Genomic DNA, 15,220 nt, shown 5'->3' with positions numbered 1-15,220 from the left:
AACAGTGGGGTAAAAACATTTTAATAAACAGATTTGCAAAACAATTACTTCCTTTCTCCAAATAATCTAAAATTGCAACCCTATATCTACCTAGGTCATAGCAAGCCCCATGTAACTTAGTGGGACTTAACAGCACAATCCTATGCATGCTTACTCGGAAGTAAGAGTTCTACCCAGTGTTTCCAACCCAACAGCAGCTCATATTGCTGTTTCAGGATAAGGGAGGGGGAACCCTGTAATGTTTAATTGTGGATCAGTCAAGCAATTTATGCTTTCAGACACCATGTTAGCACTATTAGCGAGCAAAACTGGGCACTAGTGTACACCTTTGAAAAAGGCTCTAAGTAACCAGAAATGGTTTATGTGATATGTTATCTAATGGTGATTTTTGCATGATCAGAGGCCCAGAACAAGGGCACGGGGCTTAGACCATTAATGCTACAGGCTCAAGGAAAACCTTCATTAATACTGCATACACAGCAGTTTACCATGTATGAGATCAAAGTAATTATGCTCTTGGCACATTCAGACCACACAAGCAGTAGGCAAAAACAAACCCCCTTTTTCCCAAAGCAAGGATTTATTTACCACGATTTTCTCCATCTTTTAAATTAAAATGTATTATTAAAATAGAAGCAATGGCCCACATGCCTCAACAAATCAAAACAAGCAAGCCAGATACAGTAATAGACAATAAAAGGCTAGTTAAAGAAAAAAGTAGATAAAAGTACAGGAGAAATGCAGCAGCAATGGGATAATACATGGAATCGCTAGTCAAGAGAGAGAACCCTGCAGTATTTATGTAAAGGTATTGGGGAGATCCTACCAAAAAGCGATTTTCTTAACACAAAGACCCATCATATAGCTAATTAGGATCTACTAGGGAGGGGAACATGATTCTTCTGATATTGCTAAATGATCCCCTTGGCTACCGAAGCAGGTCTATGAATCTATTCATGGAATGGTCAGAGAATGAATACACATCCCAGTATTTAAAATACCGATTCAGTGGAGAAGTACAGATTAATTGTGGCTCCCACATCTTCCCAGAATAATGTAGTTGTGGGGCATCCCCAAAGCACATGAACCAAATTGGCATTAGGCTTACAGCAATGTCAACCAGTGGCATTATTGCCAAGAAGGGCTAATTCAACAAGCTTCCAAACCCATAAAATTAAAAATGAACAAAAAAGGCAATGTCTAAGCAAATTTATACTGAAGGAAGAATACAAATGGTTCTAAATTAACTGGGCACTTTCTGGAGCTATCACATGGCTAGCTGTGTGAGTAATGTATTGTTTAATTTAGTCACTAGGTGGCACTGGACTTACCTCTATGATGGTAGAAATTGCATTCTTGTCTAAGGACACTCAAGTTATTGTAGCTTATAGACTGGTTTGTCCTGTCAGCCTCCTGTAACAGAATATGTGCTTTTCAATCCGATTCCTTGCTATTATATTAGATGTAGGTTCACAAGACCATTTTTTAAATCTTTAGCGATTAAGCACAAAGATCAAATAGCCTTGTAACCTTTCCACTGCAGAGCTTATTTGAAAAGGGTTGAAGTAGAGTAACAGAGAAAAACCAAAAGGACAGGCAGTAGCTTAGTCTACCAAATTCCTCAACCCTAACCTCTCCCCCCCCACATTTTCAAATGTCAGTGATTTTCTTGTAAATAAATGTTGTAATAAAACAAGAGCCAGTTCTTACGTGAAATAATTCTGCCAGAGAGAATGAACAATATTTTATTGGTTTGTAATGCAGGTAAGTCTGTGGCCTTGTTCCAAAGTTACACACGTAGCAAGAGAATAGGAATATGTCACCCCTTCCACCACACACATAATGTAATGTGAAACAGAAGAGATGACTTCCATTATTGCTCCTATGATGACACTAACTTTTTAAAAAATAGTATTTACAACCTACCCTGTTTTACCAAAATAAGGTGGCTTACAAAATATCAACACAACACAAAACCATAACAATTTACAATGAAGAAAACACAATAATTAAAAACAGCAGCAGAATACATAATAAAATCACTGAAGATTATAATGTCTGACTTAAACCAGGGGGACCCAGATGCAAAGCCCAGTATACCCACGATGTTCACTAGGTGACCTTGAGCCAGTCGTCCATCTTTTAACCTAATCTGCCTTCCATCTTTTAACCCCTAACAAGGTTGTTGTAAAGATAAAAAGGTTGTTAGAACCATGTACAATCCTTGGAGGAATAAAAATATAATACATTTTCAAAAGTATCAACAGCAGGAATGTGTCACACATGTCTGGTCAAAAGGAATACAAAAAGTGCATAGAACAAGACAGATAGCAGCCTACACTAAACACTGTGCAGATATAAGGGATGATATGAGGGATGTCTAGCAGTTGGTATATGAAAGAGTATACTTAGAAGCAAATCTATGTCATGCATGACTGGAAATTTTAATGATGAATTATTTATGTCAAGCATACCTTCTATTAAAAAAACTTTGCTAACTTACTTACAATTCACCCAATTTTTCTTCCGATATGATGCACCAGAGATATAACTTTTAACCTTACACTGTAAGAACCCTGCTATTATGCTTGTTGAGGCCTGAAGGGTCTAATATACAGCAAAATAATTCTTGTACTATTTATTTATTTATTATTTGATTTATATCCCACCCTTCCTCCCAGTAGTAGCCCAGGGCAGCATATGATTTATAGGCATGATATCCATTGCTTCAGGAATAGTTCCATCCACTCTGGGATATTTTGCAGGATGGTTCATGAGAGATTTCCCTGAAAAACCTCACTGAAAAGGAAGGCACGGCCTAAACTCCAGTTTTATTTAGTAGTGCAAAGCGTTCCTTGTAACACAGGTCAATGATTCAGCCCCCGCTCAGAACAAAAGATGTAACCATTTGTCCCCATTTCTTCAAGCAGAAAAGAAAAGTACTTCAAAGCAACATGGTTTCTACAACTTTTAATAAAAACACAATCATTTTGTAATCACGTGAATCCCAGTGACAATAATAATGGATACTAAAAAGGCCAGGCTACAATGTAGAATGGAGAGCATAACTGTAAATGAGTTGACAAAGTGTACAGTTTATGCAAGAGTTGATCTGTCATTATACATCTCCAAAATGAAGTCAATATTATAATACACAGTTAAAAATTACCTAACCATTTTTAACAAAGTATATGCTATTAGTATTTTTATTCTATCCATTGTTATGCCTACCCTACATTTTAAAATCTGATTATAATTTCTTAAAACCAGTCTCTACCCATCTTTACATTTGACCATTCTTCAAATGTTTCCTATATTACGGATGGAATGTATGTGATTATACAGTAGCTGGGATCCAAAAAACAGCGCCCCTAGTTCTGTGTGCCCATGAGGCCTTGGAGTGTATCTCTTTCAAATAGTAGCTCTCCATGCCATGTGACAAAACACTTTTGGAACTAAGGGGACTTTCTAAAAGCAGTTTTTAAAAGTTTCCCTAAAATAGGGAAAAGTAAAAAATAACAGTGAGCATGCTCCTAGCCCACATTGTGCAAGCCTCTCTCCTTCAACTCTAAGGCTGCAAACACAATGGGTTGGATCCACACTGAGTCACCCTTACTTTAGTCAAGGAGTAGCTAATCCTTCTTGGGCTGAGGACTATAATGAGCCAAGGTCATATCTCCAGGAAGAGTAAGTGTTTCACATGTGAAAGTGCATCATACTATCCCAGTGGGTGTCCTATAGGAGTAATCAGTTTAAAAAATAATGTTAAATTTTTTTTTTTTAAAAAATGAACATTTTGGAAAGATCTGGGAGGGCACAAAAAACATTTTGATGCCATGGCATCACTGGGGGGAGTACACATGAGCAATCAATTTTTTAAAAAGACAAATGGGGGTCCTGGGGGGGCACAAAAAACTCTTGAGGGATACAGTTACTGGGTTCACCATCCCTGCTTTAGTCTGCCTGAAATCTATGCAACAAGTTAGTCACAACTAAGTCCTATTGATTTCAATCATGTTGATGTGTGACTACCAGTCTGAATCCAACATAATATGTTCAAAAGCTTTTGCTTTTGCCTCCAATTACTGGTATAAAATGGGCATTCGTGGGTGCAGCTACATTTTCAGGGTGTGCACGCGCACATTCAGAGATGGAAACATAAGTAATATTTTCAAAATCTGCATCAGCTTTGAAGCAGAAATGGCAAGAACAAAAGTTGGTAATCCTAATTTTATGCCCAAACAGTTTTATGCATATTCTGGAAATAAGCTAGTATACTTTCAGAGACTCCACGGTAAGTTGTCTAGTAGTGCAACCCTGAACATATTTACCCAGAACTAGGACCCACTGTGTCTATTAAAGTCAACAAGATTTCACCAAGTCCAATAGAGTGTCTCAATTCTTTACAAGATGAATTAAGCAACAACAAAATTAGCAATGACAAAAGGTTCTAAACTTGGAATGAAGATAATTAGAAGGGAGCAACATAGAGATGTATTATAGACACGCTATTACAATTTGTGCTGATACATGTGAAAACAACCCTATAAATAAATATATCACTAGTTCATCATCTATCCACACATATTTAATGTTATAACACTCATAACGTGAAAAGGGAAAGATACCAACTTGCTTCCAGTTTACAGGAGCTTTCCTGCCAGATCATTTGGAGGCTATCATTACTCTCCATGGAAAACCAGGCAAGTGGGTATTTCCAAACCTGTATTGTTAAGCAATCACTGCTGTACTTTTTCTTCTACATTAATTCAACTTGAACAAGCAAGAGGCTCTAAGCCGTTGTATTTTCCAACATCAAACTGTGTGGAAAGATTACCATTTGGCTTTCTTGAGGTGGTGCCAATCAGGGCAACATTTCACATCTCAAAGGTTAACAGAAACTGACCCTGCTAGCTAGCAAACAGAAATTTACAGCCCAATTCTCTGCAGGTTTACTCAGAAGCGGGTCCCACTGTGTTCAATGAGGCTTACTCCCAGGTAAATGGGTATAGGATTGCAGCCCTAGTCTCCCGTTTATATGCTCAGTAGAAACAAACAACCTTCTAGTAGCTTTCACAACTTGACCTAAATATAATTTGGGAGTTAAATATCATTCATAAATAGACTCAAAAGGTTTGTAAGCAAACACACCTGGAAAATATACCAAGGAACCTGCATTCTTGCATCCCAGCTTTCAAGATAACCCCTAGCTATACAAACAACAGAAAAGTAATGGGAAATACACCTGTGAAATACTGGGCAAATGAAGTTTGAGGTTAGTCACCTGTAACTGTTTGCTCAAGCACAATTTCAATTGCAGCTTTCCCTCTGAAACCCAGGTATTGCTCCTTTAAAAACAACAAGCTGTGACAAAAGCTCTCTGTTCAATCCAAAAATGCCATAAATATATCCCCTTTCTAATTTCAACGCTGCTTCAATATGCAGACCTGTCCTGGGAAACTGGGGGGAAGTTGTCTTAGCACCTCACACGTGGAAGGTGTCATGGCAGCCTGACAACAGGTATTTGCTTTGCCTAACTGGCTGCTACATGGAGGCTGGTTTTTCTACTTGCAAAACAAAAACAAAACCCCAAGATGCCTTAGAATGTTTTACTGCATATGTATTCCTATACAGGCATTACGAGTAGCCTTCTCTTCAACTCTCCGTATATACTTTTTGGCTTTGAGCATCATGTACAAAGCTTGACCATGCTTCCTTCTGCTCATCAACAACACTCTTGCAGTCATATGGGCTGCAATGCCAAGTACCATGAGCAGTCACTGGTTGACTTATTGTCACCAACAGAATACACCCCTGCCCCAAAGTATTTTATGATCTCTGATATTCAATTTTTGTTTATAAACAGAAGAAACATGCAACCAGCTACACAAGAGAAGTAGCATGAGTATATCACAGCATTAAAAATTTTATGAATAAGATTTGAGGGGGGAAATGAATGTTGCTTTTTATACTTGCTCATAACATTAACCAAGCCCTTTTTATATTAATAGCATTTCCTTTTAAAGTTTCAGTTTAAGTTGTTAACTTTGTCACAGTTTAAGTTGTTACTTTTGAGTGAAAATGTTTCTCTTTACCTTTGTCTACTCCTTAAAATTGTAATAATTCTTTCAGAATCCTAAACATATGGCAAATGCAGAGTTCTACTTATTTCACTGTACAAAATTTAGGCCTAAATTCAAAGACAGACAGACAGACAGAAGCTGTATCTAATGCTATTTTACAAAATGGTAAAAGACAGTATGGACAATTTCAATTATTACTATTATGAAGAATCATATATACCAATACCAATAGCAATTCTCCAGTGTTGGTCCTTAGGTAGCCAAAATAGCGTCACCCACATACGGGGGGAGGGAGTGTATCAGCAGGCTTGGGGGAACCCCAAGATGTTTAGAAGAACAAAAAAACTCTTTAGAAAAAACCTTCAGGGGAGTATGCCACATACACATTCCCAAGTGGACACAGAATGCTGATTAAGTGTTGGGGTGGGAATCAAACAAAGCAGCTGGAATCCTGAATGGGGCATTCTATGCTGCAAGAGTTTGCTGCAGGTCCCCACTTGCAATATAAAATCCTTCTTCTCAAGATATCATCAATAAAAAAAAACCAGGTTTGTGGCCAGGGAGATAGATGATATAAGAGGGGAAAATGAAGTTCCCTCAGGTAAAGAATTTGGATTGTATCCAGATTAGCATCTATGTGTTTGGGGGAGACAGATTTGCTAGGGGGCAAGAGCCAGTGTGGTGTAGTGGTTACAGTGTTGGACTACGACCTGGGAGACCAGGGTTCGAATCCCCACACAGCTATGAAGCTCACTGGGTGACCTTGGGCCAGTCACTGCCTCTCAGCCTCAGAGGAAGGCAATGGTAATCCACCTCTGAATACCACTTACCATGAAAGCCCTATTCATAGAGTCGCCATAACTCAGGACCAACTTGAAGGCAGTCCATTTCCATTTTTTCATTTTTGTGTGAGGATACTGCATAGACCACACAACATCTAAGTTCCTGCCACTGTTTTATTTCCCCACTTCCTAGTTTTTCCTATATAAATGCATGAAAGACATCTGTTTTGCAATTAGTCTGGGCAGAAGCCTCACACTGTCCCTTTCTTTTCAGCCACTGTCTCTTCATTATTGGAGTCTTTTCCTTTATTAAATTAATTATATTCTGAACTTGCACCACTGCACCTAGCCTCTTTTGCACCTGGGCACCTATACTCAGATTCTTCTTTTGGCAGAAGCCCAAATTACTTCCCAGTTCCCAGCATTCTCTCATTTTTCAAGATCCATATCCTATTTGTTAGGAATCTATAATCACATACAAATGGGCGCAACTCCACAAATCAAGTGTTTTTGAAGGAGGGTGGAAAGGGGCTCACAATTCAAGAACTGGACAGGCACAGGATTTGTGCAAAAACTAAGTGCTAGGACAGTGAGGCGAGTTCAAAACTGAAATGAAATTTAATCTGGACACACCTTAAAGGCAGAATCATTTCAGTTTCACTCAGCATCTAAGAGTAATAACAAGGGGTGGTTTAGACTTGCTGGTTATTCAGTGGTTGATTTTCTGTTGCATTCAGTGTGTTGGCTGTGTTTTCTGGTTTTCTTTCTTCTTTTGCTTTACGCTTCTTCAGATACATCAGAAAAGCATCCACAAGGAACGCTATAGTTGCAAGGAAGCCAAATGCCTGAACAAAATGGGAAAAAGTCTCTGTATAAATGTCAATTGAGATTCAAACACATACAAGAACAGTCTCTTTTTAAAAATATATTTTACTGATTGTTATACACCTTATACATAGTATCTGTCCCCACCCCACCTACCATACATTACTTCGAGCACCTCGGAGTCTTTGGAGTCTTATCTCCAGGTACTTTTTCCTTTTGGTCTCTATAAAATGGAGGTGGGGAACCTCAGGCCTGTATGTTCTTCAGGCCTCTCTATCTGGTTCTCAGGACTCTTCCAAGGCTACACCCCTCCCTCACTAAGCCCTGTTTACACCCTCCTTAAGTGTTTCTGGCTGGCTGGAACATGTCCTTCAACTCTGATAATGCTGCTTGCTTGCCTGGATGGAGGATGGAGAGGGATGTATGAGTCTGTGAAGAAACTAAACCTATGTACAAAAGGGAAAACATTCATTGCTCTGCATACTCTTGCTTTGGCTCCGCCCATCAGTGGCACATGGCCCATAAAAAGGAACATGGTCCTCCATCTGAATAGGGTTTCCTACCGCTGCTAAAAAAAACTTGCCAGAGACCAATGCTGAAAGGCACTTCATAAGTTGTGAAAAATGGAAATATTTTTAGCTGCTGCCAACAGACAGCACAAATGAAGAAAGCAGATGAGAATAGGTGGTCCAGTAAGACACCCAAGAACAAAAGAAGGAGAACCCTAGGTGGACACAACTAAAATATATTAGGTCTACTAAATTACAGTTTTATACCCTACTTAAGACTTTCAGCCAGAGACATCCTATGGCAGTCTTGGCTACAGCAATGCCTACACAGCCATCTGGTGCAGCTTTCAATGCAGCATGAGTTGCTGAAAAGTGCTTGGCACTGCAGTCTATAAAGGCATTATGTTATTCAGAACATCTTCTCCAGACAAATGCAAACTCTACAGACTTCATAAAGTGGGGTAGCCAACATGATGTCCTCCAGATGGTGTCAGACAACAACTCCCACCATCCCTGACCACTGGCCATACTGGCTTAGGTGATGGGAGCTGCAGTCCAACAACATCTGGAAAGCACTACACTGGCTACCAGTGTTTAAAGTATGCAACATCTTCAGTTGCACATAGAGCTTTCCTGCTCCTCATCACTAGCACAATAAATCTTGCATACCTTGACCTACTTTGAAAGCACTTCGTTTGCTACCGCAGTGCCAAACTTCACTTGTATTTATTTCCTCACATGCATTTTGCATTTCTACCAGCACACCTCCCTTCAACATGTTATTTCCTTTGGTTTATTTCCTGGCTTATCACAGTGCAGCACCTGTCAAAAGCTTCGTGTTTTGCATCCTGTCTACATATCCTCATAAGTACTAAGCTGTGCTATGCATTTTTAGGGCAAACTTAGATGTAAAGGTGGAATGGGCTGTTAAATTGCACCAGTTTTACACATAAGCAGATGGGTTTGCACTGACTTAAATATCACTAACTTACTGGGCAGTGCAAAATTGTTAAGGAGAAGAAAAGGCAAAGACCTTTAAAAGACAAGTGCGTAAAACCAACACATTTAAACATTTAATAGGAGGAAACTACCAAGATGAAAGTTACAAATAGCACAACCTTTGTCCAAATTGGAATTACTAGCAAAAAGGGACATCATGGCAACAATAGTAATTATTCAGAGGTCTCTATTTCAGCATGAAAAAACAATCTGGGCAAGACATGGTGTTGTGGCGCAGACAATGCAAAACAACTAGTGGTATTCATTGCACCCAAAACACAGTAGGTGGTGAACTTGCTGCTAGAGTCAACAAGCCTCAATGTAGACTTTAGGAAATCTGAGAAATCTTACATTGTCAGTCCGGGATAACTTTATTCATAAAATGACTTGAGCTACAGATATTTTTCTTGCTAGACCTCCTCATAGAAACTAAGGGAGTGGAGAGCAAGAATAATGCATGTTATCAGAAGACAGTTATATGGTGAGCACCACATTTAAGATAAAAACAAGACTGTAGAGATGGACAAGATGCACAAGAGTTTTTCTTCCTAGCTGAGCCAACACTAGGAAGCTTCTGGGGAGGGGAAGCCACATGTGAGGAATGAAGCAATATTCACTGGGCTCCTACGTTATACCACATCAAGGATTTTTTAAACTAGGTCTTAAGGTCCCAGTAGTAACAAATTCCTACAACATTCTTTTTGCATCACCCTTGCCACATCTTCCTGCACAACCAGCAGGTAAAGCCTGAAAATGTAAACTAATTCTACACGTATGGCAGAGAACACAAATAATGAGCTGAAAAGGGCCATGTACTTACAATAGCAGTGCTTTCAACTGGTGTTTTGTCACTGGTTGCAGAAAACACAATTGAAGCTAGTAGGAAAAAGGCCCCCACGACTGAAACAATCCAGAAATCCTACAAATAAAAAAATAAAGTGAAAGGTAGCTCCAAAACTATTGTTTCTTTTTTACTCTTCACTCCTAATACATGGTAAAAATAATAATGCAAATTTTGATGCACAAAACACTGCATCCTTTATCTTGCTGTTCCTCACAGAACCCAACAAGGGGGATCACTAACATTCCCATTAAGGAAGCACAGCTGGGAACTAATGACTTGCCCCAGCTAATTCAGTTAAGTGTGTGGCTGAGTGGAGTTTGAAACCCTGTTCACCCAGCTCAAAGTGCACCACTGTAGCCAGTTCACCATGTTGGCTTTCAGAGTAAAGCCTCTGCCCTTCAACTATTTTAACTGTAAATGTTCGCCAGAATCTCTTTTGTCTACCCCAAAGATATCTGTAGACACCAAAAACAAACTGAGGGAATTAGGGAGCCAGGGAATAAAACAAAATTCAGTGCTGGTGGTATTAAGAAATTGTCAATAGAAAGTCTGGAAGTGGAAAATGTGTACCAGAGAGGCAGGATAAGAAAACATACTACAACTCTTTTAAATGCAGCTTTACTTGTAACCTCTACAGAGATAAAATGCTTTTGTAAACCCATGGAAATAGAGGGAGATTGCCTTCTCCCACATTTCCTGCTTATTCCTTCTCCCACAGACTATTAACCAGCCAGTGTTCATAAGAGCTTGACATGTTAAGGATGCTGGGACATAAGAGCGGGCAACTTTAGGCCCAGATGGCCAAATGCAATCCTTGGGAAATACCCCCTTCCCAGGCCATACTACCTCTCTATTTTACTGCCCTTCACTGCTTTTGCTTGGATAAATGTGTCCTTGAAATGTATTAATGCCTCTTGCTTGCCTGGATGAAGGATGGAGGGGTGTGTGCATATTAGAAACCTCTGGAATGTAGCCTACTATGCAACTGTAAGAGTCACAACTGTTGCTCCTCCCACAGCTGCCTCTAGCCACGCCCACTAGCATGCAACCCCTGGAAGATTGCCCACAAAGTCTTGGGTTGAAAAAGGATCCCCACTCCAATACAGAGCTCCACATCTCCCTTAGTCTGCCTAGTAGTATCATTGGTCTCAAACACCCAGACAACCCCTGGGGGGGCATTTAAAAATAAGCTATAAAATCTGTGTTCCTTGTTGGATTTTAGCCCCAGCTAAAATTCTCAGTGTATTAACATAAAATGCTTGAGTTGTCAATACATGTTTGGACTATCCTAACTACAACTCTTCTTGTCTCCTTTAAGGAAAAACACTGAAGAAGGCAGTGCTGAACATGATTACAATTCCTTAAAATGATGATTGTAACATATATAAAAACAGTCACTCTTTACCAATTGCATTACTTTCTCCTTCCCTGTCTTCTCATAGAACGAAGTGCAATATATGACAAGGATCGGAATAGTCAAGAGGAAGGCACTGCAGCTGATGAACTCAAAGAAGTACAGCCCACCACAACTAGTGCATTCTTTTACAATTTCTTCACACACAAAGGCTAGGAGGGACAGCACCTGTTGGAAAAGGGGAGGGAGAACATTGGCTGTTAGAACATCCATTCAGATTGCATAATATCACCACCACTCAAGTGATAAATTTATGAAAGCATTTTAATATTATTTAAATAATTTTTAAAATAATTTTTAATATATAGAATGCTTTACAATCTTATCTTCACGAAGCTTGTAAGAAATGTTTGTTACAAGTTCCCATTTCTCAAACGTGGGACTTAGGCTTCCATTCAGACCCTGAATCCACCATGCTGCTGGCGGTGAGGGTTGGATGGTGCAGAGGTCTCCCTCCACACAGCCCTCTCCAAAAGCTCCATTGGAGTCACTCCTCCAGGGCAGAGCTCCCCATTGCACCCACCAAACCTGCAGGACGGCGGAAGTACCAACAGGTTTCCAACAGGCAGTAGCCCATGGAAAGTCCCAGAACAAGGCATTCTGGTGATTAGGCTTGCTCTGCCCAACTAAGGGAAAGGGATTTGCCCATATCTACCAAGAAAGTCTTGGAGGCTTGAATCCAGATCTTCCAAGTGCACGTGTCATAAATGTGTCCACTGAACTACACCTACTTCTTTTAAGGGATGTTCCTGCTCCTGCAGTTGCCCCCATTGTTTTCTCCCTTTCGACATATACATTTAGGCTGTGTTCACACCTCACATTAAGCTACAGGTAATATTAACTATGGCTTAATGCGAACATACATTGTGCTGGTACACATTGCACAAAAGCCTTGGTTGCAGTGTTGTCTAAACCCAGACTCGTGGCTTTTCTCCCCAAACAAATCATAAGCAGTAAGCCAAGAATAAACTTTTGCTAGCCCTCATGGTTTCTTTAGAAACAAACAATCAGCCCATGTTTGGACAACATAACAAGCCAAGGCTTATAATCTGTTATTCCTAACATGGCAAATACAGGAGAAGGGGAGGGCCAGTGCCAGATGGCAGCTAGGTTGGGCCCTGGCCTAGTGCCTCTGTGGCCCAGGGGCCCCTCCTTAGGGTGGGAGGGTAGTGCTCCTGTTCTGCGATCCGCAGCAGCATTGACTCCCAACACTGCTGCAGATCGCAGAGAGGGAACTCCCAGGCATCCCTCCCTCCCTCCCTCTTCCTCTCTCTCTCTCTCTCACACACACTGTGTGGGTTTCAATAAGCCCACACGCATGCCCCACCTACCTCTCCTATTGCTGGGAATGCTGTGTGCGCTGAGCATGCCTGCCTGCCATTAACCAAGATGGCGACGGAGGCTTCCTTATGGGGCTACCACCCCACTGCCATCTTGGTTGACAGCAGGCATGTGCGCCATCAACTAAGATGGGGGCATGAGCCCCCTTAGGGAAGTCCTCGCTGCTATCTTTGTTGATGGCACGTATGCATGTGCAGCACACAAGTGGTTAACATGAGGCGATGGGAGAGGTAGGTGGGGCATGTGTGCATGCGCCACAAGCCCAGAGCAGGCTGGTGCCCAAGGGCCCAGTCAGCCTGGTGCCAGCCCTGGAGAAGGGGAGGAGTAAAGCAGGGATGCCTGAGCAGTGTGCACCATTGCTCCGCTCATTTTTATTAAACCAAAGTTAAACTTTAACTATGGTTTAATGTGATGTGCAAATCAGACTTTAGAATCAGAAAAGGGGGAGAATGTAACAATTAAGTTCTTATCTATGTTTTGCCTGCCAGTCTGCCCCTTTCTGACACACTTGCATAAACAGTTGAAGGCAAGAGGCAGTAAGGGGGCAGTGCTCAATGAGATAAGTTACTACAGCAAATAAATGAAAAGCATAAAATAAACTGAGCAGAAGGACTGAAAACAAAGTTAAATTGAGAGACAAAAAAATTAATATCAACCTGGAAATAAATAATAATAATGCGAGCCTGGAAGTAATGTTACATTTCTGGTTGGAAAACATACTCTCACACATATAGATGTAACTGAACTTCCAGGCATCCATTTCTCCTGCAATTGTAGTTGCAGGCTACAAAGTACCTCAGAGGTGCAGAAAACTAAACAAGATGGTATGTTATTGCAAGCCAATTTTGCAGTGCATATTCTTGGGAACAAGAAGCTCCGCTACTAGCAATTCTTCATCCAAACCATGCCCTATCCCTTGAAATTGACAATATTTTTAAGTCAAGGGAGAGTCCCTGTAATTCAATGCTGTATCTGAAATAAAACAAAATGATGTTTACATGTGTATTTCCATGCACATTTGGGTAATGCCAAACTGCTCCAGATTCTCAGCATTTCTAGAGGTCAGCTACATATAAATTCTTCCAGAATTCAACCCTTATTGTCTAACACACTGCAGACTACTTCCTGACTCCCTCTTGCCTTCATCTGTTGTTGTGTATGTAGGACGATTCGATTCCTGCTTTGCTTTACTTTCAGTTTTTGTGCACTTAGTTTAAATATCAGTAACTACTGCTGCACAATGACAAAAGGAATCTCTGAGGACATGTGGGACTTTACACAACTACCTCTTCTGCCTAGAACTTCTTCTCTCATCAGCACTACTTGCCTCAGCTCCTCAGAATCTCTTCCTACAAAGCACAGCTTTGACTCCCATGTCATCCAAAGGGAAAGACGGAATGAAAACAAACATGGCAGAGAGGAGCAAGACGGCAGAAACAGGTAGCGACATAGGAATAAATGAAATTATCACAGGAAACCTAAACAAATATGCTGCTGTTCCACCAGGGTATTTTGGACAACCAAAAAAGGGACATCTTGTATTTGACACCTGCTTTGAAAGTGGTAACCTTGGACGTGTGGATCATATTACTGAATTTGAGTTCATCACACCAGATACGTGTAATCCTCGTTTTCGAGTCTGGTTCAACTTCACAGTTGAAAATGTGAAAGAATCTCAGACCTCCTTCACCATGGGAAGAGAAGAGACCAGACAGCACAGACAGAAATTTCTACAGAAGACAGACCACCAAATTGATACACTAGATACTCACCTTTATCAAGATGACTGCTTTTTGTTTTTAGTTGTTGCTTTTTAGAAATGTTATAATTGTGTTGGTTTGAATTCTTGTAGATTATGTTGTTTTGATTTGTATTTATGTTTTTCTATTTGTGTGTGAGCCACCTTGGGTGCCTTTTTGGCTGAAAGGCAGCCTAGAAATAAATGTTAACATAATGTAACATAACATATAAATTGTCCAGTAACTCTGCCTCAAAACAGATTTGCTGGAGGTCATTAAATCCAAACCTATACAGAGATAACATCAACTGACCTTTAAAATAAAGACAAAAAGGGATCCATAAAGTGTTTAGAATCCATAAACATTATACTTGAAATAAATTTCAATGGCACAGAAGAGGACTTGATAGATATCTCAAATTGCTAGTAAAAATGAGCTAGACCTGCATAGGGCTCAATTAAATTCCCCAGCCCTATACTTATTAGTGATGCTATGCCTGAAGCAACAATCAATATTCATAAGAAATTAATGCTCATGGATGATTGCTTCATAGAATACAAGATTCCAATTTCCTGCATGTTAACATGACTTAACACTAACAGCAGCAGTGACATGATCAAAAGACCAAATGAGAAGAGAGGCTCTTCATATAAGGAGAAATGTAAATGATTAAGAAGCCTCATA

The 15,220-nt window shown here is 40.2% G+C and overlaps 1 protein-coding gene across 1 annotated transcript in view; it reads right to left on the bottom strand.

Annotated features, from left to right (window-relative positions):
* Positions 1-1,731: 1,731 nt before the first annotated feature.
* The window catches only part of CMTM6 (CKLF like MARVEL transmembrane domain containing 6), a 32,737-nt gene continuing 19,248 nt past the window's right edge, over positions 1,732-15,220 (bottom strand). Inside the window, exons 2-4 of the mRNA XM_061586769.1 lie at positions 11,448-11,624; positions 10,019-10,117; positions 1,732-7,710 (exon numbers count right to left, since the gene is read on the bottom strand). Coding sequence (XP_061442753.1) covers positions 7,558-7,710; positions 10,019-10,117; positions 11,448-11,624 — 429 coding nt within the window. The 3' untranslated portion in view covers positions 1,732-7,557. The remainder of the gene's footprint in view (positions 7,711-10,018; positions 10,118-11,447; positions 11,625-15,220) is intronic.

The sequence above is a fragment of the Rhineura floridana genome, chromosome 10 (genome assembly GCF_030035675.1).
Source record: "Rhineura floridana isolate rRhiFlo1 chromosome 10, rRhiFlo1.hap2, whole genome shotgun sequence".
In the NCBI taxonomy this organism is placed as follows: domain Eukaryota; kingdom Metazoa; phylum Chordata; class Lepidosauria; order Squamata; family Rhineuridae; genus Rhineura; species Rhineura floridana.
Note: the sequence above shows the minus strand (reverse complement) of the source record. Positions and strands in the feature narration are given on the sequence as shown.